The sequence below is a fragment of the Bubalus kerabau genome, chromosome 1, assembly GCF_029407905.1.
Source record: "Bubalus kerabau isolate K-KA32 ecotype Philippines breed swamp buffalo chromosome 1, PCC_UOA_SB_1v2, whole genome shotgun sequence".
Classification (NCBI taxonomy): domain Eukaryota; kingdom Metazoa; phylum Chordata; class Mammalia; order Artiodactyla; family Bovidae; genus Bubalus; species Bubalus kerabau.
In genome coordinates this window covers 61,394,390-61,418,237 of record NC_073624.1, presented here as the reverse complement: position 1 = coordinate 61,418,237, position 23,848 = coordinate 61,394,390, and the positions used below count along the sequence as shown (strand labels likewise).

Here is a 23,848-nt window from a genome sequence, read left to right as displayed (position 1 = left end):
ACTTGTTTCAAATGCTTAGAATAACTCCTGGCATATATTAATGAGCATCATTATTAAGTGGTAGAAATGGAAAAAGTATAGTTTGGATATGTGATCCTAAGTTTCTGGCTCTCCTATTCGCTCTATCTCCAGAATCCTCTCAGTTATAACATCTAGCGGTGAGCAAGACAGCAAAAACACCTCAGGAGTAACATTGCTTTCTGGACAAAGTTTTTCTTCTTTTGCCCTCCAGGGGCCGCTGTATTTCTCCGAAAGCTCGCGGGATGCCTGGTTACCACGAGACCGTCGCCAGGCAACCGCGTGTACACACACCCCGGGACGGGCCCGGGTCTCGTCAACATGGCGGCGCAAGGCACCTGCTCGGTCTCTTCACCAAACGTGTCTCCCACTTCTGTGTCGCCGCCGACTCCGCCCCCGCCCTCTACTGGGATTTCGAAGTCGACCCTGGTGGAGTCGAAGGCGAGCTCTCTGAGCCCACAGTCTCGCTCGGCCGGCCACGAGGACTTGTTGCCCCTCGCAGTATTTTATGGGCCGCTGGACGCAAAAAACCCACTCCTGGCCTCCTGTGAGAAGGAGATTCAGGAGTTGCTAGACTTCATGAAGAGAAAGAAGGCTTTAGCTACAACGGAGGAACAGAAATATGAGTTCCACCGGCTTTGGTAAGCAGAGGCAGGGCCCTGGGGCGGGTGCTGTCCGGAGAAGACAACTCCCAGGGCCAGAGGAGGAGATGCTATGAGGAGGCAGGCGGTGGTCCCTGGAGCTGGTAGGTGTTGAGGATGCAGAACCTGGCCAAAGGGCCCGGAGATACACACAAAGTTTAAGAAGTGAAGACTCGTCGCTATTACAATCCTTATTGCCTGGTAAATGTGTCTTGACTTCCTGCTCGGGTCAGAATAAAAGTCAACAAAGAAATGTTTCCTATTTCACAAGTTCACATGATTCAGCATTTGTTCTGACTGTCTTCTAATTGCCAGTGCATGCCAGTGAAGTTTTGGCTCACTCACAGGTTTCACAACTTTCCATGTTGTGGGTACAGTTTTGTATATGGAGGGAAAGGAATAACTTTGAGGTCACTTAGGTTCATGAAAAAGTTAATTCTTGATGCCATGAAGTATGTCATTCTGTGAGCATTTGTACTTTATTCCTTTTTCAACTGCTACTATTAATAGCATCACAGTAACTTGTTCTTGATTTTGTGACTCATTTTGCACGTTTGCCTTTTTTTGGATTCCATCACCATGTTATTATCTCAAACTGCAGACTACCTGTTTTTAAGGCTCTTTCCTGTTTGTGTTAACCATCTTTCTTTCCCAGTCAAAACACATTGCAAATGAAACAGTTAGAAATGTAGGCAAGTGGCGAAGAATACTAGAATAGTCAGTAGTTTCATCTTATATTTTTCATCCATGTATTTAATATGAAGAAATAGTTTTAACTTATATTTATTATTCATTCATGGATTTAACTGCATATTTATTGAGCACCTCCTAAATATCAGGTTCCATTCCAGGAACTAGGAAAACATCAAGTTAAAAAAATATACAAATTAATATCCCCATGGAATATGTATTTTTGTGTCTACAAACAGCCAGTAAACAAATATGTAAGGAAATTATTTTACACGGAAGTAAGTGCTAGAAAATTAGAGAAAATTAGAGCAGGGAGGAAGATAATGATATCACGTGGGTGTTATAATTTAAAATGGGATGGCAGGGGACATGGTCAGGGAAAGTCAGGAAAAGTGACCTTTGATAAAGATGAGAGGGAGGTATGGTAGTAAATGATAAGATTTCTGTACAAAGAGTTGGCCACACTGGGAGAATGGCAAGTGTGAAGGTCCTGGGGTGCGATTGTGACTGTGGGATGAACATGTTTGGGCAGGAGTAAGGGAGATGAAGACTTAGTTTTTAGATATATTAAGATTGAGATGTAATTCACCATCCAGGTAGAGTTATTATGTAGGTAGTTGGATATGTGGAGTCTGGGGGTCAGAGGAGAAATACTTTTGGGATTCATCAGCATATGGATGACATTTAAACTTTGACATTTGATGGAATAGCTAAGGGAGTGAGTATAGATGGAGAAGAAAAGAGTCCAAGGACTGAACTTTGGAACCCTCCAACACTGACAAGTGGGGAAGAGATGGGAAGAAACTGGTAGAGACTAAGGAGGAGTGGCCAAAGAGGTAGAGGAAATCCAGTGGTGTATTGGAAGCCAAGTAGAGAAAGTGCTTTAAGAAGGAAGGAATGATCAGTCAATTGTGGCAAATCCTGCTGATGGGCCAAGTAAAATGAGAACCAAGAATTGACTAAGGAAAGCACATTACATGGCTAAGCTACATGTGTGCACATGTGTGCTAAGTTGGTTCAGTTGTGTCCTACTTATTGCGACCCCATGGATTGTAGCTGGCCAGGCTCCTCTGTCCATGGGATTCTTTAGACAAGAATCCTGGAGTGGATTGCCATCCCCTCTTCCAGGGGATCTTCTCCACCCAGGAATGGAACCTGCATCTCTTACATTTCCTGCATTGGCAGGTGGGTTCTTTACCACTAGTGCCACCTGCGAAGCTCAAGCTACATATATTTATATTTAAAATATTTCTGTTTTTGTGCCTTAGATAATAGTTTATCTTTCCATCTCCACTACCAACATTCCGGTTCAAACCATCATCATCTCAAATTTTCTCTGCAGCTGCTTGAGTCTCAAATATATCCTTCACATAGCAATCAGGGTGACCTTTATAAACAAATCACCCACTCCCTTATCTACAGACTTCTGTTTCCCATTGCTTTTAAAATAAAATTACGAGATTTTCTGGTGTCTTCCAGGGTCTGAAGCTCTGGCCTTGCCTGCCTCTTTCATCTCAGCTCATCCCTCACTTCTCTTCCAGGACTTTCCGGGAACACAGACCTCTGTTTATCATCCCAGGGGCTTTATATTTGCTCCCTCCTTTGTTGGAAATGTTCTTTCCTCAATTTTTCAAGTATCTGGCTCCTTTTCTTCCAGGTCTTCGTTTGGTTGTTACCTCCTTAGGAGGCCTTTCATATCTAACACAGGGTTTACCCATCAATTTATACTTTTATTGAATATTCATCTCTTATGTATTGTCCATCTCTCCTGTTAGAATGTAAGCTTCCTGTTGAGTTTAGATGGTGACCCATTTTTTCATTGCTGTATATCTAGCACCTAGCCTGAGCGTTGGGATATTGTGAACATTCAATGAATATTTGGCATTGAAAGAATTCAAGAATTATCCTTTTTTTCCTCAATAATTGTTGATCTGGGTCAGTTGGTAAGTACAGTATCGGCCCCATCTTTAAACAGAGACTCACAAACATTAAGGATTGACACAGACCTTAGCCATCTAACTTCTCACATGCTTAGGTATTTATTTTCAGAATAATTTTTTATTGAGTGCCTACTATAAGCCAGGGCCTGCACTGTTGTTGTTGCTGTTTAGTTGCTAAGGCACGTCTGTCTCTTTTGTGACCCCGTAGACTGTAGCCTGCCAGGGTCCTCTGTCCATGGGATTTTCTAGGCAAGAATACTAGAGTGAGTTGCTATTTCCTTCTCCAGGGGATCTTCCCAGCCCAAGGATGGAACCCCCATCTCCTGCTTGGCAGGCGAATTCTTTACCACTGAGCCACCATGGAAGCTCTAGAGCCTGCACCAGTTATGAGTTATACAGTGATGAGCAAAATAGATATGGGAATCTGTGCTCATGGAGAGAGAGAGACAGGCTTTTAATGAGTCACTTTTAATAAGTGAAGGCTTTTAATAAGTCAACACACAAACAACAAGCGCTGTGAAGGAAGAAGCTCCTGAGAATTTACATGTGCCATGTATTGCCCTAAGTCCTGTGGATACAGCAATGACCCAGAGAAAAACCTCCGGCCCTCTTGGTGCTTATATTCCAGAGGGGCACATAACGATAAACATATTAAATAAGTACATTTTGTGGTGTCCTAGAAAGTGATACATGCTAGGTAGAAAAAGAGAGGAAAAGTTATGGAGTGGGAGACAGGAGGTTGCAATCTTCAATAAAGTGATTAGAGTAGGTAACAATTGAGCATAGGCTTAATGGGAACAGAGTGGAGACCTGCCTTCAAATGAATGGTGAGGAAGGTGACATGAAGCTGAGATTAGAAGGCTGCCTGGCAGTCAACCAGCAAGGAAGAAGAGGATAAACAGAAGGAACAATCATGTGGGAGAATCTTGGCAGGAAAGAGGCAGGGCCCTTTGGAGGAGTGGACAGAAGCCTATTTAGCACAGTGTGGAAAGTGTGGGTGCAGTGGTATGAGATGAGATTAGAGGAGTAGATCGGGGTGTGCAAGGTTTTAGAGGCCATTTATAGAGTTTACATTTACTCCAAATGCAATGAGAAATCATTGCTTAGTTTTTGGCAAAGAATTAACCATATGTGATTTTTAAAAAAAATATGTTGTTTGACTTAGTACAAATGGAGTAATGATGGCAATGTGGAAACCAGTTAGGAGTACTGGAAGTAGGAATTGCTTTTATAACATATTTGACAAGATGGTAATTTTTTAAAATAAAAAATTTCTTACTTTTATAACTGTAGAGTCTCATATAAGTATAAAATTTGTAGTACCTAACATACAGATTTTGATCATATCAGCAATGTCCTTAAATTTAGAGTGCAGTGTATTTTAAAGTTATGCTTTTGTCATAAGCACACAAAATTTTGATATTCTTTTTATATAGTTATGTTTTTCTGCTTTGCTGCTGCTGCTGCTGCTGCTGCTGAGTCACTTCAGTCATGTCCAACTCTGTGCGACCCCATAGACAGCAGCCCACCAGGCTCCCCCGTCCCTGGGATTCTCCAGGCAAGAACACTGGAGTGGGTTGCCATTTCCTTCTCCAATGCATGGAAGTGAAAAGTGAAAGTGAAGTCGCTCAGTCGAGTCCGACTCTTAGCGACCCCATAGATTGCAGCCTACCAGGCTCCTCCGTCCATGGGATTTTCCAGGCAAGAGTACTGGAGTGGGGTGCTATTGCTTTCTCTACAATAGTTATAATCAAATAGCAATCAAAAGTGTATTAACAAACTTTCCTAAATGATGTGTGTTACATATTATATGTTATATTTTCCCCATTTAATCATTATGTAAGCCATTTCCCAATAAGCAATTTTAACTTGAACTTATGGCTCACTTAAAAAAAAAGGAAATTCTGTTATGTAACTTTGAGTGATTTATGAAGTTGGTATTTTTCTTTTATGAGTAACAGACCTACTCACCATTATCTCATCCTTAAGGTTTGGGAAGAAGAACTCTTTCAACTATGTAATTTAAGAATTCTATCTTAAATTTCTTGGATTTACTATATTTATTATAATGCATTTCATGAAGCAGAAATCAAAGGGAAAAGGACAAAACAAACCCAAACACATTTACCTTTTTAAACTTCTGTGGGCTGTTTTCTATACTCGTTATTTGGCATGATTACATGTATATATTTTACTACCCTTAAATATTATTAATCTGTCCATGAAGGCAGGAATACCCTGTATCTGCCTCCTTTCTTGTCACTGAGCTATTATCATTTAATTTTTTTTTTGAAAGTTGCTCAGTTGTCTCTGACTCTTTGAGACCCCATGGACTGTAGTTCTTGGAATTCTCCATGTCAGAATACTGGAGTGGGTAGCCTTTCCTTCTCCAGGGGATCTTCCCGACCCAGGAATTGAACCAGGGTCTCCTGCATTGCAGGCAGATTCTTTACCAACTGAGCTATCAGGGAAGCCCCATCATTTAGGTAATTAATTGACTTTTTTTTTTACATGTTTTTATTGAGGTTGTTCCATTAATACCCAGATGTGTACCTGATAAATACTTGAGCCATCTTCAGTCCTTAAGTTCTTTTTGCCTATATTAGTCAGCTTGAGCTACTAAGAATACTGGAGAGGGTTGCCATGCCCTCCTCCAGGGGATCTTCCTGACCCAGGGATCAAACCCACATCTCCTGCATTGTAGGCAGATTCTTTACCAACTGGGAAGCCCAATTACTAACTTCAGTTCAGTTCAGTTGCTCAGTTGTGTCCGATTTTTTGCAATCCATGGACTGCAGCACCCCAGGCCTCCCTGTCCATTACCAACTCCCGGAACTTACTCAAACTTATGTCCATCGAGTCAGTAATGCCATCCAACCATCTCATCCTCTGTCATCCCCTTCTCCTCCTGCCTTCAATCTTTCCCAGCATCAGGGTCTTTTCAAATGAGTCAGATCTTTGCATCAGGTGGCCAAAGTATTGGAGTTTCAGCTTCAACATCAGTCCTTCCAATGAATATTCAGGAAAGATTTCCTTTAGGATGGACTGGCTGGATCTCCTTGCAGTCCAAGGAACTCTCAAGAGTCTTCTCCAACACCACAGTTGAAAATCATCAATTCTTCAGTGCTCAGCTTTCTTTATAGTCCAACTTTCACATCCATACATGACTACTGGAAAAACCATAGCTTTGACTAGATGGACCTTTGTTGACAAAATAATGTCTCTGCTTTTTAATATGCTGTCTAGGTTGGTCATAACCTTTCTTCCAAGGATGTGCTGCAATTGCACATCCACATGTGAAAACCATATCTAGCTAGAGACCTTACACCCTTCACCAAAATACTCAAAATGGATCACAAACCTAATGTAAATTATATGCTATAAAACTCCTAGAAGATAATATAGGAGAAATCTAGAAGACCTTTGATATGGCAGTGGCTTTTGAGGTACAACACTGAAGACATGATCCATGAAAGAAAGAGTTGATAAACTAGACTTCATGAAAATTAAAATTTTCTGCCCTGTGAAAGACACTGTCAATAGAATGAAAGCCAAGCCACAGACTGGGAGAAGAAACTTGCAAAAGACATATTTGATAAAGGACTACTATCTAAAATATACATAGAACTCTTAAAAACTCAGCAATAGGAAAACGAACAACCTGATTTTAAAAATGTGCCAAAAATCTTAGCAGACGTCTACCCAAGGAAGATAAATAAATGACAAATAAATATATGAAAAGATGCTCCAAATCATATGTTATCAGGAATATGTAAGTTAAAACAACAGTGAGATACCACTACACACCTATTAGCATGGCCAGAATCCAGAACACTGACAAAACCAAATGCTGACAAGGATGTGGATCAATGGGAAAATTTTCATTCATTGCTGGTGGGAATGCAAATTGGTAAAGCCACTTTAGAAGACAGTTTGATGTTTTCTTATAAAACTAAACATATTCTTACCATATAATCCAGCAGTTGTGCTCCTTAGTATTTACCCAAAGGAGCTGAAAACTTATTCCATACAAAAATCTGCACATGGATGTTTATAACAGTTTTATACAAATTGCTAAAACTTGGACACAAACAAGATGTCTCTCAGTAAGTAAACTGATAAACTGTGGCATATATAGACAATGGAATATTATTCAGTGCTAAAAAGAAATGAGCTATCAAGCCATGGGAAACCATGGGTGAATCGTAAATCCTTATTACTAAGTGAAAGAAGCCAATTTAAAAGTGCTACATATTGATACTGTATGATTCCAACTATATGGCATCTTGAAAAAGGCAAAACTATAGAGAGAGTAGAAAGTTCAGTGGTTGTCTGCAGTTAGCGGGGAGCGAATGATGAATAGGCAGAGCACAGAAGACTTTTAGGGTGGCGAAACTACTCTCTATGATTCAGTGGTGGATACATGGCACTATCAGATCAGATCAGATCAGTCGCTCAATCGTGTCCGACTCTTTGCGACCCCATGAATCGCAGTACGCCAGGCCTCCCTGTCCATCACCAACTCCCAGAGTTCACTGAGACACAGGTCCATTGAGTCAGTGATGCCATCCAGCCATCTCATCCTCTGTCCTCCCCTTCTCCTCCTGCCCCCAATCCCTCCCAGCATCAGAGTCTTTTCCAGTGAGTCAACTCTTTGCATCAGGTGGCCAAAGTACTGGAGTTTCAGCTTTAGCATCATTCCTTCCAAAGAAATCCCAGGGCTGATCTCCTTCAGAATGGACTGGTTGGATCTCCTTGCAGTCCAAGGGACTCTTGAGTCTTCTCCAACACCGCAGTTCAGAAGCATCAATTCTTCGGTGCTCAGCTTTCTTCACAGTCCAACTCTCACATCCATACATGACCACAGGAAAAACCATAGCCTTGACTAGACGAACCTTTGTTGGCAAAGTAATGTCTCTGCTTTTGAAAATGCTATCTAGGTTGGTCATAACTTTCCTTCCAAGGAGTAAGCGTCTTTTAATTTCATGGCTGCAGTCATGCCATATAATGGACGGCACCAAGAATAAACCCTACGGACACTGGGTGATAATGATGTGTCAATATGTTAATTGTAACAAATGTACCACTTTGGTGAGTGATGTTAATAATGGAGGAGGCTGTGCATGTGCCAGAGATAGGGGTATTTGGGGGAATCTCTATACATTCTGCTCAATTTTTCTGTGAATCTAGAACTACTTTAAAAAATAAAGTTGATTTTTAAAAATGCATACAAAGAGTCAGTCCCAGTGTTCATAGCAGCAATATTTATTATAACTAAGATATGGAAGCAACCTAAGTGTCCTTCAAGAGATAAATGGATAAAGAAGATGTGATACACATATGAACACACACACACACACACACACACACACACACACACACACACAGGAATATTACTCAGTCATAAAAAAGAATGAAATCTTGCCATTTGCAACAACCTGGATAAACTTGGAGGGCATCATTTTGCCAGGTGAAAGAAGTCAGCCAGAGAAAGACAAATACTTTATGATATCACTTATATGTGGAATCTAAAAAATACAACAAACTAGTAACTATAATAACAAAGAAACAGACGCACAGACATAGAGAACAAACTAGTGGTTACCAGTGGGGAGAGGGGAGGTGTGAGGGGCAAGATAGAGGTAGGGGATTGAGAGGTACAAACTGCTATGTATGCTACAAGGATATATTGCATAGCACCGAAAATATAGTCAGAGGTTGATAATAACTATAAACGGAGTATAGCTTTTAAAAATTGTGAATCACGATGTACATCTGAAACAAACTATATCTCAATAAAAATATTAAAATTTTAAAATCATTAAAAATGCACATTAAGAGCTGTCAGTGCTTGGTACAAAGGAAATAATACTTATAACCATAATTACATTTATCAATAATTAGACATTGACAATATGGCACATTAGAAAGCATAAGGGAGGAAGGATGGGGGGGAGGGATAGTTTGAGAGTCTGGGATGGACATGTACACACTGCTATATTTAAAATGGATAACCAACAAGGACCTACTGTACAGCACAGGGAACTCTGCTCAATGTTATGGGGCAGCCTGGATGGGAGGGGAGTGTGGGGGAGAATGGATACATGTATCTGTATGGCTGAGTCCCTTCCCCGTTCACCTGAAACTGTCATAGCATTGTTAATTGGCGTCTATGGGGTCGCACAGAGTCAGACACAACTGAAGCAACTTAGCAGCAGCAGCAATACAAAATAAAAAGTTAAAAAAAAAAGACTTAGCACAAGGTAAGTTTTTAAGGATTGCTTGCCAATTAATTTAGGTTTCCTGCTGACTTTGAAGATATCGTTTTATTTTATAATTTTTACAGTGCCACCTCTTTGTTTAATATCTGGACCAAATACGCCCCCCGGCTGCCAGCTGCCTATTACAACGAGAAGCTTCTGAAGGTTGGAGATAGCCTTTGTGAAATGAAAGTAAGTACCTCTGGAGTAAAAAGAGCCCAAATGAAACTCATTTGGCTAATTATTATTATTATTGGATAGCATTCCTCTTTTACACGATTTGATTTTTTGTTGTTGGAAAAATCCAAGGGGATATGTAAAAATTTTAATGAGGCACAGTGACAGAAAAAGTGTTCACTTTAAAATTTTGTAGTTGGGATTCTCCAGAGGTGAGAGGTTCCTGAACAGAAAGACAGTTGGCTGAGGCTGAGCAGGAGCACAGCCCATAGTTAGCAGAGGGTGTGGTAGGCGCCCAACAGGAAATGCTGAGTCATCATGTTCCTACCTCATACAAAGGAGCCCAGACACCACTTCCTGTTGTTTTTCACATGGCTGACCTTGCCCACAGCCCTTGCAGGGCCTTGCTGCTGTGTTGCTTGCTTCCAGGTGCCTTGTTTCAATGACCTTCAGCTCCTTCTCAACACTTTGCCATATGTAATTGCAGCAGTCATTCCATACAGACCCCAGTTCTTACTCAATGTTGTATTCCAACTGAGTTCCTGCCTTATTTCTAGTTCCATTATCAATGCCCGGGTCTTGGATTGCTGCGGACTCATGGACTTGGTTTGATAAGACCACACTGAGGCTGGGTTTTCAGTTAATGAAAATGTGAATTTTTCCCCATAACCTCTGGCTTGGGCCCAAATTATTCCAAGTTAAATATGATATCTTTGGCACGTGTATTAATAGGCTCCTTGGACCAAGTGTTATCTTATACAAAGTGATTTTAGGCCAGACATGGGAGGTATTCTGTCTGTTACCAAGCCAGGTCTGTTTTCCTGACATGAAGCGAGCCAAGTACTGAGCCGCTGAGGTTTGCAGCAGAGAAACAGTTTATTCACAAGGCAACCAGGCAAGGAATAAGTCTCAGATCTGCCTCCTAGAAAGCGAGAGAGTTGGGATATTTATGAGATATCAACAGTGTGATCTTAGGCTCAGGGAAAGGTGATTGGAGGTAGGGGGAAAGGTGAGGTAGGTAGTTGGAGTTCTGCACAGCTGCACCTGGGTTATGTATGTATTCAAAATGGAGGTGCACAGCCTGATGGGAGCCCAGAGCTTTTCAGCCTCTGACGTCAAAAGGACTGGTCAAGAGATGCCTGGGCAGGCCTAATTTTAGGGTTGGGGGTCCTAACCTTCCCCCAGTTGGCTGGCTCTAGGCCAGAGCTGACTCTAGTTCCTGGACAGCCTGAACAACTGGACAGCCTGAAGCTGTCCATTCAGTTCAGTAGCTCAGTTGTGTCTGACTCTGTGACCCCATGGACTGCAGCAGCGCAGACTTCCCAGTCCATCACCAACTCCCAGAGCTTGCTCAAACTCGTGTCCATCAAGTCAGTGATGCCATCCAACCATCTCATCCTCTGTTCCATTCTCCTCCTGCCTCCAATCTTTCCCAGCATCAGGGTCTTTTCCAATGAGTCAGTTCTTCCCATCAGGTGACCAAAGTATTGGATTTCAGCTTCACTATCAGTCCTTCCAATGAATATTCAGGACAGATTTCCTTTAGGACGTACTGGTTGGATCTCTTTGCAGTTCAAGGGACTCTCAAGAGTCTTCTCCAATACCACAGTTTAAAAACATCAGTTCTTCGGTGCTCAGCTTTCTTTATAGTCCAACTCTCACATTCATACATGACTACTGGAAAAACCACAGCTCTGACTAAATGGACTTTTGTCGGCAAAGTAATGTGTATGCTTCTTAATATGCTGTCCAGATGGGTCATAGCTTTTCTTCCAAGGAGCAAGGGTTTTTTAATTTCATGGCTGCAGTCACCATCTGCTGTGATTTTGGACCCCCTCAAAATAAAGTCTATCACAATGTTTCCATTGTTTACCCATCTATTTGCCCATGAAGTGATGGGACCAGATGCCATGATCTTTGTTTTTTGAATTTTGAGTTTTAAGTCAACTTTTTCACTCTCCTCTTTCACTTTCATCTAGAGGCTCTTTAGTTCTTTGCTTTCTGCCATGAAGGTGGGAAGATACGCAATTAAGGAAAGAAAGAAAGAGAAAAAAATAACTAAAGCTACCATAATCAGTGAAGGTATTTACAAACAAAGGGCTTTTAACAAACTCTTCCCTTATCTGTTGTTCTATAAGACAAGCTCATGAATTTCTATTTTGTTATGAGCTTCTCTTACCTCTTTGGGGGCACAGTTTCAAATCTTCTAAGTCTACAGTTTCTCAGCTTCATTTTCCTCCTCCATTTCTATTTTCTGGGCTTGAATCTTTTTGGAAATTTACCGAATGGAGGCAAAGATGCAGAGGAACTTGCATAAGGGAGCACTAAGATCTATTTTCAGCTGCCCAAATTAAAGAATCCTCTCAGCTCCATGTAATTGGACCATGGTTCTTAGAGACTTGAAAATACAGAGTTTGGGAAACTACAGAAAAAGAAACCAAGTGAGATCCAACTTGTAAGCTATATTCATGTGAAATGGAATAACAGTTTTCACAAGAATTAGACGAGTGCCCCGCTCTTTATTTTTATGCTTCTTCTCAATATAATGAGGCTTCCCTGGTAGTTCATATGGTAAGGAATCTGCCTGCAATGTAGGAGACCTGGGTTTAATACTTGGGTCAGGAAGATCCCCTGGAGAAAGAAGTGGCACCCCACTCCAGTATTCTTGCCTGGAGAATTCCATAATAAGGAGCTGGTGATACACAACACGGTCTGAGGTTGTTTCAGGAGTATCCAGATGGGTGGAGGGAGGAAGAAGGAACATGTTAGAAGTTGATAAAGCAAGTTGATAATGGGTATTGGCCAAGAATTCAGAGTATTTCAGGTAGAATATCTAAAAGATTTACTAAAGAAACAAAATGTTTTAACTACTTTTCACTGATGGGAAAGTGGGCCGGTAAAGGTATTTATAACTCTGGAAACAAACTTGAGTGGTTACTTTGGTTTCTAGAATCTATTTTTATTTTAGTTACAGTAAAGCTCATCTTGTTGGACTACTCTTGTTTTGAACCTAGATTTGAATTCATTATGTGAATCAAGTTAGAATGGAAAAGATTCAGAATTAATTAGTGAGTAAGTGACAAACAAGTCAATAGAAATAGGAACAAAAGAGCATTTTAACTCTGAATCTGTGGAGGGGCAAGGTAACCCAAGAGGCAGTTCACACCCAGGGCAGCTGCTCTTCCTGGAAACACAGTGGCATGGGAAGAAGCAGAGGAAGGGCTGTAGCTGACTCATCTGTGGAGCCTTGTTGGCATCCACCACCCTGAAACTCTCCAGGTCAGCTGTGCCCTGTGGGCTTCAGAAATGAGGCATCTGACTGTGTAATGGGAAACTAAGCATGCATCAGAACTGACGAGAATCGTTAACTAACAACAGCACAGACTGATTGGTCCTGATGTAACTTCAGAAATGGAACATGAAAGAGCCAGCTTATCACCTGCAATCTTCTCTTCTCTTCTCCTTTCTTTCTTTTCTTCCTTCCTTTTTTTCCTCTTCCTTCTTTTCTCTACCCACCCCCATTTTTTCTCCTCTCCCTAGCTGCCCTCCCCCACCTGTCCTTTCTTTTTTGGAGCTTAGGAGGTATCAGAGAAGCAAGGCTGGTTAAACAGCTCCTCCACCTCTGTGATTGAGTTGGTGGATTACTATCCTCTGTTGAGGTTGAACCTGTTGGATTTTGAGTATATCCAGGTATTGCCACACACAATGCCCTGGGGAGTATCCCCGTCTTTGAAGTCTCATCTCACAATTGGTTTGTTGTGAGGAGAATTAAATAATGCACATGAATTGCAAAGAACAGTGTCTGTCATGTGTGTGTTTGGAAATAGTTGTGATAATGTTAGTAATGATGTCATGGTGGAAGTAATGGTGATCATAGTAATTATCAACATTGCCATCATTGAGAATAATATGAACGTTGGCTGTGCTAAGTTGCTTCAGTCATATCTGCGTCTTTGTGACCCTGCCAGGCTCCTCTGTCCATGGGATTCTCCAGGCAAAAATACCTGAATGGGTTGCCATTCCCTCCTCTGGGGGATCTTTTCAACCCCAGGGATCAAACCCATGTCTCTTCTGTTTCCTGCATTGGCAGGTGGGTTCTTTAGCACTAGCGCCACCTGGGAAACCCAATATCACCTAATTTTAATAATGATAAGAAAAATGGTATTTTAAAACCTTCATCGAGCCCTTTTTTTTATTTCAGGAATATAAATTGGCCCTTTTACAGTGCTATGGCAGATATCTTCAGGAGTTCAGCATCAACTTTGATGAGAATAAAGCAGACGTGAATCAATTCAAAACTGTCTTTTTCCCAAAAGGCTTTGGAGACAAAACTGCAGCACATACAGTAAGATGAAAGTGGTAGCTAAAATAGCTACCATTTATGATTAGCTATGCAACAGTCTGTCCTTTAGCTGACAGCTTCTCAGTGTCTTTCATTTGCCTAGCATGGTATTTACCTGTGTACTATAAGTTGCTTAATAAATATTTTCTGTGCTGGATGAGAAAGTGCACTTACTAACTTTTGTAAAGATGCTTTGGAGATTTTATCACTATAAGCACTTATTCACCCAGTAGGCAGTTTTTTTATTATTATAACTAATATTGGTAGAATGCTTTTACTCTTCAAAGTACTTTGGAAAACATTGGCTCCTCACAATAACTCTATGAGTTAGATACTGTTATTATCCCTATTGTATAAGAGAGAAAAAGAAAGCTAATCACACAGTATAATAACTAGTGACTCTGGAGAGGAAACATAGATCTTTTGATATGAAAAAAAATATGCTTTTTTCTAGTATACCAGCATTATTATGTTAATTGCCACCGATGAGTCACTGGTTGAGCAGTTACCTGTGCTAGGTAGTCTTCTAAATGCTTTATATGAACTGTTATCTTGCAGCCTCATTGCAGTCCTAAGAGATGGGTACTATTATGCCTCTTTAACAGATAAGAAACTGAGGCTTTTTGGAGAGTAAAAAACCTAGTCGTTTTAAGCAATAGACACAGTTGGTGTTTGAACCCTAATTCATCTGAATCCAAGGCTGTGTTATTCCAAACTTAATGGTTGTTCTAGGTCTTGAAAACAACATGTGGTTTAAATTAGCAGAAATGCTGAAGCATGTTTGAAGGCACATTCAGTTTGCCTGTGACACAAGTGCATGAATGAGAATACTGGGCAATGTGAGTTGGTGCTTAATATGGAGGGGAGGGATAGGGATCCTGATACCAAGAAATAATTCTTGGAACACTAGCTGATTGTCCTACAGCTCAACTCGATTCTGACTCTAAGAGGAGATGGAGTCAGATTCCACAGGTTAAGGGTTCAGTCTTAAAAAGACCACTCCCCATTCCACCCCATCCCATACTCACTTCAGATGCCAGTTGCAAGCTCCAGTTGTTACCTCAGAGGTTCCTGCGACCCATCCTTGGGTTCAATAATTTGCTGTAGTGGCTCATGGCACTTGTGAAAACGTTTTAGTTATTAGATTACAGGTTTATTATAAACGGACATAATGTAACTCAGGAACTAGAGGGAAGAGATACATAGAACAAGGCATGGGGAAAGGGTGTAGTGCTTCCATGGCCCCTGCAGGCACCCCACTCCCAGCACCTCCATGTGTTCATCATCTTGGAAACTTCCCAAACACCATCCTTTTGGGTTTTTATGCAGGCTTCATTATTGTTGTTCAGTCACCAAGCCATGTCCAATTCTTTAAGACCTCACGGACTGTATTATGCCAGGCTCTTCTGTCTTCCACTATCTCCTGGAGTTTGCTCAAATTTATGTCCATTGAGTCAGTGATGCTATATAACCATCTCATCCTTTGCTGCCTCTTCTTTTGCCTTTAATGTTTCTCATCATCAGGGTCTTTTCCAGTGAGTCAGCTCTTCCCATCAGGTGGCCAAAGTGTTGGAGCTTCAGCAACAGTCCTTCCAATGAATATTCATGGTTGATTTCCTTTAGGATTGACTGGTTTGGTCTCCTTGAAGTCCAAGAGAGGCTTCATTGCATAATTGTGATTGATTGAATTATTGGCCATTGATTGTAGATTCAACTTCCAGCCCCTATTCCCTTCCCTGGAGGTCAGGGGATGGGACTGAAAGTGCTAAACCTCTAATCACATGGTTGGCTCCATTGGCAACTTAACCTCCATCCTTAGCCACTTTCCAAAAGTCACCTCATTAACATAGCCAAAGATCTTTGTCACTCTCAACACTTAAAACAATTCCAAGGGTTTGGGGGGGGTGTGAGCTAGAAACTGTGGATGAAGAACAAACATATATGAGAAACATATTTTGGCCATCTGAGCGGCCAAATATATATTTCTTATAAATTGTAATATCTCAGTGCCCCATTGGGAAGAGTGCTGAATGAAAAATTGGAACTTTTGAGCCCTCCCACCCCCTACTACCCTGGCCCAGGCCTCCATATCTCTTATACTATTGTATTATCATGCTTACACTCAACCTCCCTAGCTGTGAAATCAGTTTCATGGTGGCTAGAAATACATTTATCCAAGCAGACAATCTGCCTGGTAGAATAAGGCTCATTTGTGTTATTATGAGTGTACACTCACACAGCTTTAGTAGTTCTGATGTTTCTCTAGCCAAAATCACTCTCCTGAACTCCCCATCTATCCAGGTAACATCATAAAGATCTCATAATCAACATGTCCCAAATTGAACAAACATCTTTTCTCCAATAATTGGCTCCAGTCCATCATCCAAGCAGGAAACCATTGCAAGCCTCTTCCTCTCTCTTACCTCTCACTTCTAATTGGTCACTAAATGTCATGGATCTTAGATAAGACTTAGCTCTTTCCTTTCTCTTCATCCCCACTTTCAGAGCCCCATTTCAGGGCCCTTTTGTCTCTGGACAACCTCAGAAGCCTTTGATCTCTGCTAGCCTCTTGCATGTAGCTTTGTCCCCCATCTGCTTTGCATCTTTCATACTTTTGTCAGAATTCATTTCTAAAAAGTGTAAATCAAATACTAGTCCACATTCCTTGGAATGGTGTCCATGTTCTAACCATGGACCACTTCTATAGCTCAATTTGTCTTAAACCTTCTTACCCAACTTTAAAAAAGACTTTCAGCTCAGTGACCACAGCAGTCACCTTAAGCATCCCTAACACAGTGTGTGCCTGGAAGGGTTTTTCCTCTGTCAGGAGCCTTGTCTTCCTCTTCTTTGACTCCCTGCTGCTTAGCAGAGTGTGGCAAACAGAGGTGCTCAACAAACATTTGCTGACAGAATTGTGTACATACATAACATCTGAATGTTAACATGCCATTAGGAGACTTTTAAAAATTGTTTCAATCCTATATTCTTGGAAGTAAGACTTTTTTTTTTTTTTTTTTGGAAGTAAGACTTTGTAAATTTTTTTTTTTTTGACTAAAGAAAGATGATCTTAACTAAATGGATGGTTTGAATAAACTTATTTTACCAAGTTTCTTCCCATGTGTTAGTCCACTAAGGCTGCTATAGCCAAAATCCAGAGATTGGATGGCTTAAACAACATTTATTGCTTGTGGTTCTGGAGACTGGCGAGTCCAAGATCAGGGGGCTGGAAGACTCTGTGTCTGGTGAGGGCCTGCTTTCCTGCTATGTTCTCATATGGCAGGTGGTGAGGTTTCAACATACATTTTGGAAGGACACAAACATTCACTCTCCTGTACTCTACTGATCTATTGAGTTAGTTATGCATAATTTGTTTCCATTTTAGTTTTTTGCATTTTAAGAGGTGCTTTCCTAAGTTGTGTAAACATTATTTATATTCTTTTTTTCTCATATGTTTCAGTTTCATGCTTTAAATGGCAAAAATATTTGCAACTACCAGCTGGTCTGTGACAGTGATGTGAACCTGCAGAATAAAGAATCTGTGACCCACTGTCTGCAAATCTTGTCCTCCTTCAGGCTCATCATGCAGGTGGCTTTGCCACAGGAGCACCTGTGCTGGATTATCTTCAATGGTATATATCAGTGTTCAATATTTTATTTTTCATTGTGTCTTTCAGGAAGTCATTTAATTTCCAGGTTCGATGGTGACTTGATTACTTTGTGATTTAGATAATGTTCATTTCATAGGAGGACAGTGGTGGGCTTTGTTACATTTTTATCACATTTTAGTTTGTCCTTAGGAAAATCCCACGGACGGAGGAGCCTGGTGGGCTGCAGTCCATGGGGTCGCTAGGAGTCGGACACGACTGAGTGACTTCACTTTGACTTTTCACTTTCATGCATTGGAGGAGGAAATGGCAACCCATTCCAGTGTTCTTGCCTGGAGAATCCCATGGACAGAGGAGCCTGGTGGGCTGCCGTCTATGGGGTCGCAGAGAGTTGGACACGACTGAAGCGACTTAGCAGCAGCGGCAGTAGGAGCAGGAACTTATACAGCAAGTGTGTGGGTTTTCTGCTCAAGGGAGGATCAGAGCTGTGGAGATAATTAGTTTCACATATAAACAAAATAGGGGGCCACAGTTAGTAAGTCGATATTGGGTTGGCCAAAAGTTCTTTCATGTTCTTCTATAACATCTTACAGAAAAGCCTGAACAAACTTTTTGGCCAAGTAAATCTAAGTGGAGAAGGATCAGAGGGCCCTTGCAGGTTAGATTATTTCTAAGCATCATCTACTTATTGGTCCTCTCCTCAAATATTTTGGCCGGTGACTAGGGCTTCCTACATATCAGCCTTCTCCTCTTCCTTGTTTTTGAGTGAGGAACTCTGAGAATGTGCATGTACATGTGTATATGGTTTATTTATATACATATATATGCATTATATAGATAAACATTTGTATGCATTATATATGTCTCATAAAATGAATCTTATCTAAATCTTATAAAAATGTAACCTTTTTTTCCTTTAAGAGTTACAATTTAAATTCAACTTAAATTCTCTTTAAAGTTACAATTTGAAGTTATAAGGAGTAACCTATAATATTGTTCTCTGGATCACATATTCTTGTAAGAAAAAGAATGACAGTCTGTTCTGAGTTTATAAGACGAGGGCAAAACAACTTGAAAGAAAGCATATTGGATTTTCTCTCATCCATGGCAACTGACAGTATGTTTCCTAGTCTTTTCCTTCTTCACTGTCCCCAAATAATTTTTTTTGACATTTTGACTGTAATCAGACCTTACATTTGCTACCGCGATGAGAGTGTCTCTGGGAGACATTTTTCAGGCCAGTGATTGTTAAACTTTTGCATCCCATCATCATCAGAATTGCCAGGGCCATGTCTCCGGGTGAATTGCTCATGCATCTTGGCAGGGACTGAGCCAGAGCAGAGCTTCTGTGCTCAAGAAAGGGTGATACCCAACCTGATGGTTGGGTCCTGGGGTCAGGCTCTGCTTAAGAGGTGGAGATGATGCAGTGTGACTCCCTATCTGAAATCCTTCAAAGATTCCCACAAAACCACCCCCCTCCCATTTTCTTTTTAAAAAGGACAATCCCTGTGTCTTCCACATCCTTATTCTGCTGGGTGCTTTTTCTTTGGCATCATGTTCTAGATTTTATCCTGTTTCCTAAATATTTTCTTGCTCAACACTATGGTTTTAGAATCTAGCCATGTTCCTATATGTAAACCTGGTTTGTTAACTGCCTGCTGAATTGTATTCGGCAGAGACCCATAATAAGGATGGGCACCTGGTTTGCCCTGCCTCTCTGACCTCACAGATAATCCTGTAGTGAGTATCCTCACATCGGTCCTCTTATAGACCCGTGTGAGAGTTTTCTGGGACGTGCCCCCAGGAGTGGTTGCTGGATTGTGGGAGATACATGCACTTAGTGTCATTAGTTGCCGTCCCTGTTTTAATTAACTCATCTCAAACTTAAGTGCCAGGCATTGTTCCAGGTGTTAGGGATACAGGAGTGGACAACACACAAAAACCCTGTTTCTCATGCTGCCATAGTACTTCAGAGAGATGATAAACAAGTCAAAACTAAGTGATGTGTCAGGTGGTGATGAGGACTATCTGTGTGTATGCTCAGTCATGTCTGACTTTTTTGCGACCCCATGGACTGCAGCCCACCAGTCTCCTCTTCCATTGGACTTCCCAGTCGAGAGTATAGGAGTGGGTTGCCATTTCCTTCTCCAGGAGATCTTCTCGATCCAGGGATCAAACCCTCATCTCTTGCATTGGCAGGCAGATTCTTTTACCACTGAGCCACCTGGAAAGCCCCTGATGATGAGAGCTATGGAGGGAAATAAAGTCTAGGAAGGGATTAGTGAGAGTGATGGCTGGTCTGGGGCCTGGGCTGCAATTTTAAATAGAATGGTCAGGGTAGACCTCACTGGAGATTGGAACAAACACCAGGCTGAGACATCTGAGCATTCAGGGCAAGGGCATTCCGACTGGGAGATTAGCAAGTGCAAAGGCCTTGTAGTTTTAAAACTTTGGAATTTGAATTGTGAAAAAATGACCTGCAGTCAATTTCTTAAAATACATTAGAACTTTTCTGCTAAATATTAACACTCTTTAATTGACTATTATACAATTATAAGAGTTGGTTTCTTAAGTTATTTAATCAATCTTGGTTCTTTCACAAAATCTAACTGGGTAAATGAATATTGGATAATATTGGATAATATCTGACTTCCCAACTAACCTGAACGCAAATTATTTAAGCCTTCAAATAGAGAGATTATTTTGGTGGTGACTGTCTTTGATGAAAAGGAGTCACATGTCAAGGAGTCACTTGTCACAAGTCACTCTGTATCAGGGATTTGGTTAAAACATCAAACTAAGTTCCAGAGGCATTCTGAGATCATAAAGATTCAGTCTGTGCTCCATTTTGAACCATTTAGTCTGTCCATTGTGCTTCTGCAGTGGAATCTGTAAGCCATGCCAATATCCTGAACCATCAACGAAGAATTCCATTATGGTCAGGGTGCACTAGGGGTGCAAAGATTAAAGGTACATCTTTGAAGTACCAAGAGCCCTTGTTATTCTTGAGGGTGGTCTCCTAGGGCTTTCTGAAGTCCCCCAGTTCCCATTGCTGAATGTTTGTCTTGAGTTCCCTGCTCACACCTGAGTCATGTGTTTTGTGAAGAGTTACATGTCTCCTATGCATATCCTCACTAGGTGATTTTTTTCCTAAGTAACACAGTTATACAGATCAGGTCAACAAAGCCAAGTTAAGAATGCTGAGCCTGAGCTCTTACTAGCTGAGGAATTTTTCCCTACTGGATCTTACTGGAGATAAACAATTCTACGTCATGAGAGCAGGCACATTAAGAATGCTGAGGCTCTGAATGTGAAGGACTTAATTGCATTCTCTGTGAACTTCATGGTTGTTTAAGTATTTAAGATTTTATTTAGTATATTTTGTTCACTGATTTGTGTCACATTTATTATGCCTGCAGGTGTATTGTAATCAAGGGATGTGTGTTTTGGAGCAGGTGCTATTTTCTCAGAAGGTTTTTAAGTTTAAAAGTGAACATAGGATTTGTAATTGTTGAATTGTGGTGGTTATGAATTTTAGATCAGATATTTTATGGGAAATATTTAGATTGCTTGCCATTATAATTAAATGCCTTTTTAAAGCATGCTATACTGTCTTTCTGAAGTGACTTAGCAGCAGCAGGATACTGTCTTTTGGGTTATGTTTATAGCCTGATAATATGTTTTCTATGTAGAAAGATATACAGTGATGTCATTCTCCACTTGTCCTCCAAATGCTGCTATGAAATGAGCTGTCTATCTTCATTTAATTATTGGCCTGATTTTAAAAATGATCGTACTTGAATGATCTTACATAGGAGTTGGAAATGGCATTTTTCATCAGAGTGCTTATGGGACGTTCTTAATAATGGAATAGATATTATATGAAACAGCAAGTGAATATAATGTAACCTATTATGCATTATGAGTTTTAAGTTATGAGTTTCTTTGTTGAGTATTGTGCTATATGATTAAATATGTATCCTAGTCTTATTTGGAGATAAATCTTTAGTTATGCAACTGTGAGGAAACCATGGGAACCAATAAAATTTTATATGAATTAATAAAACCACAAAGTACATACATTATGCTATTAAAATATCCTTTTGTTCAGTATATTTCAAAACTTAAACTTATGTCTTACTATGGAGCTTGATCTGCATTTTACTGGAAGAGCTTGGACTGTAACTTATGGCCCTGATACTAGTTGGCTAAACAAATACCTCAGCTATGTCCCAGTCATGAGCTGGCTTTGTTTTATAGTAAGGCTTGGGTTTCCCTGGTGGCTCAGAGGGTAAAGCATCTGCCTACAATGCGGGAGACCCAGGTTCGATCCCTGGATCCAGGGATCCCCTGGAGAAGGAAGTGGCAACCCACTCCAGTACTCCTGCCTGAAAATCCCATGGACTGAGAAGCTATGGGGTCCCATAGAGTTGGACACAACTGAGCAACTTCACTTTCACTTCTCACTGACCAGTACTTTATTTTTTTTATTATTTTTTTTTAATTTTATTTTATTTTTAAACTTTACATAACTGTATTAGTTTTGCCAAATATCAAAATGAATCCACCACAGGTATACACGTGTTCCCCATCCTGAACCCTCCTCCCTCCTCCCTCCCCACTCCATCCCTCTGGGTTGTCCCAGTGCACCAGCCCCAAGCATCCAGTATCGTGCATCGAACCTGGACTGGCAACTCAGTACATATACACAATGACCAGTACTTTAAAATGCCTTTAAAGTAAGACTAAAAGTTTCCTGTGTTAACATTTTAAAAATATGGTCATATTAATTCTTTTAAAAATTTAGCTGCAAGTTATAAAAAGTTTTATAATGATTATAACTTTGGCCATTATCAGATTTTCTCATGAGAGAGTCATTTGTTTTGGGAACTACCAACTTAGAGTGTGGAATGTAAAGTTCTATCATGTGACTATAAAACATATTAATCTTTTTCTCCATCTAGGTACCATTTACATTTACACTATTTGCAGAAAATTGATGATCAGAGGTCATTCTTCCAAGGTATGAAATTTACTGTCAGAATATCTTCCCCTGTATTTCCTGGTTTTCTTAAGACTTTTGTTAGCATTGAATGCTAAACAAAGAAAATTTAATGACTTAGTATCACAAAAGTTAGTGGCTGTATTTGTATTACTAGGTATACTGTTTTTAGTTTTCCTTTAACATGATCATAAATAAAAATGTAGACAGTAAAGTATTTATGAAAAGAAAGAATTTCCCAAATGGATAGATATTTCTCCAGGGTCCCTCAGTCTTTCAGATTAGTTGTAACTTGTCAATATGATACTGCTGCTACTGCTGCTGCTGCTAAGTCACTTCAGTCGTGTCCGACTCTGTGTGACCGCACAGACGGCAGCCCACCAGGCTCCCCCGCCCCTGGGATTCTCCAGGCAAGAACACTGGAGTGGGTTGCCATTTCCTTCTCCAATGCATGAAAGTGAAAAGTGAAAGTGAAGTCGCTCAGTCATGTCTGACTCTTAGTGACCCCATGGACTGCAGCCTACCAGGCTCCTCCGTCCATGGGATTTTCCAGGCAAGAGTACTGGAGTGGGGTGCCATTGCTTTCTCCGCAATATGATACTGAATATCCATCTAATAACTATATTACCCCACTCCACCCCACCTTGCTGTGGAGCTCAGACCACATTTGCTTGAAGAACTTGTCTTGTACTTATGGCCCAGATACTCGATGGGTGAACAAACACCTCAGCTATGTCAGTCATGAGCTGACGTTATTTTATAGTAAGATTCGCACTGACCAGTACTCACTGCTTAGTTTTAGCTGTAGGGGATGGCTTCTGTTGATTTCCTTACCATGTTGGTAGCACCTTTGTCTGCAGGAGACATATTTATTCCCTGTGTTCACTATCCAGTCATTGGAATGTAGGCCAAGAAAGGACAACATTCTCTCCTCGAGACCATGCTTGAGTTGTTGCTGGCATTTGCAACATTGCTATTTGAGTCTTCTCTGCTGCTGCTGCCATTGCCTTCTCCGTGAGTCTTCTCTATTGTATGTAAAAACTTGCTCTGGATATTTGGACACTCGGGACAGATATTATTTTCCTTATTTCCTCAAAACATAGCCAAGTATCTTAAAAACTGACAACACTTAAAAAAATAGATGCCAAGATGTTTGCATGCTTAACGGATAGC

The 23,848-nt window shown here is 40.7% G+C and overlaps 1 protein-coding gene across 2 annotated transcripts in view; it reads left to right on the top strand.

Annotated features, from left to right (window-relative positions):
• The first annotated feature begins 339 nt into the window (after positions 1 to 339).
• CFAP54 (cilia and flagella associated protein 54) overlaps positions 340 to 23,848 on the top strand; it is a 309,026-nt gene continuing 285,517 nt past the window's right edge. For both annotated transcript variants that reach the window (XM_055576675.1, XM_055576666.1), the window contains exons 1-5: positions 340 to 659; positions 9,636 to 9,741; positions 13,928 to 14,071; positions 17,526 to 17,697; positions 22,638 to 22,696. In XM_055576675.1, the coding sequence (XP_055432650.1) occupies positions 340 to 659; positions 9,636 to 9,741; positions 13,928 to 14,071; positions 17,526 to 17,697; positions 22,638 to 22,696 (801 nt within the window). The remainder of the gene's footprint in view (positions 660 to 9,635; positions 9,742 to 13,927; positions 14,072 to 17,525; positions 17,698 to 22,637; positions 22,697 to 23,848) is intronic.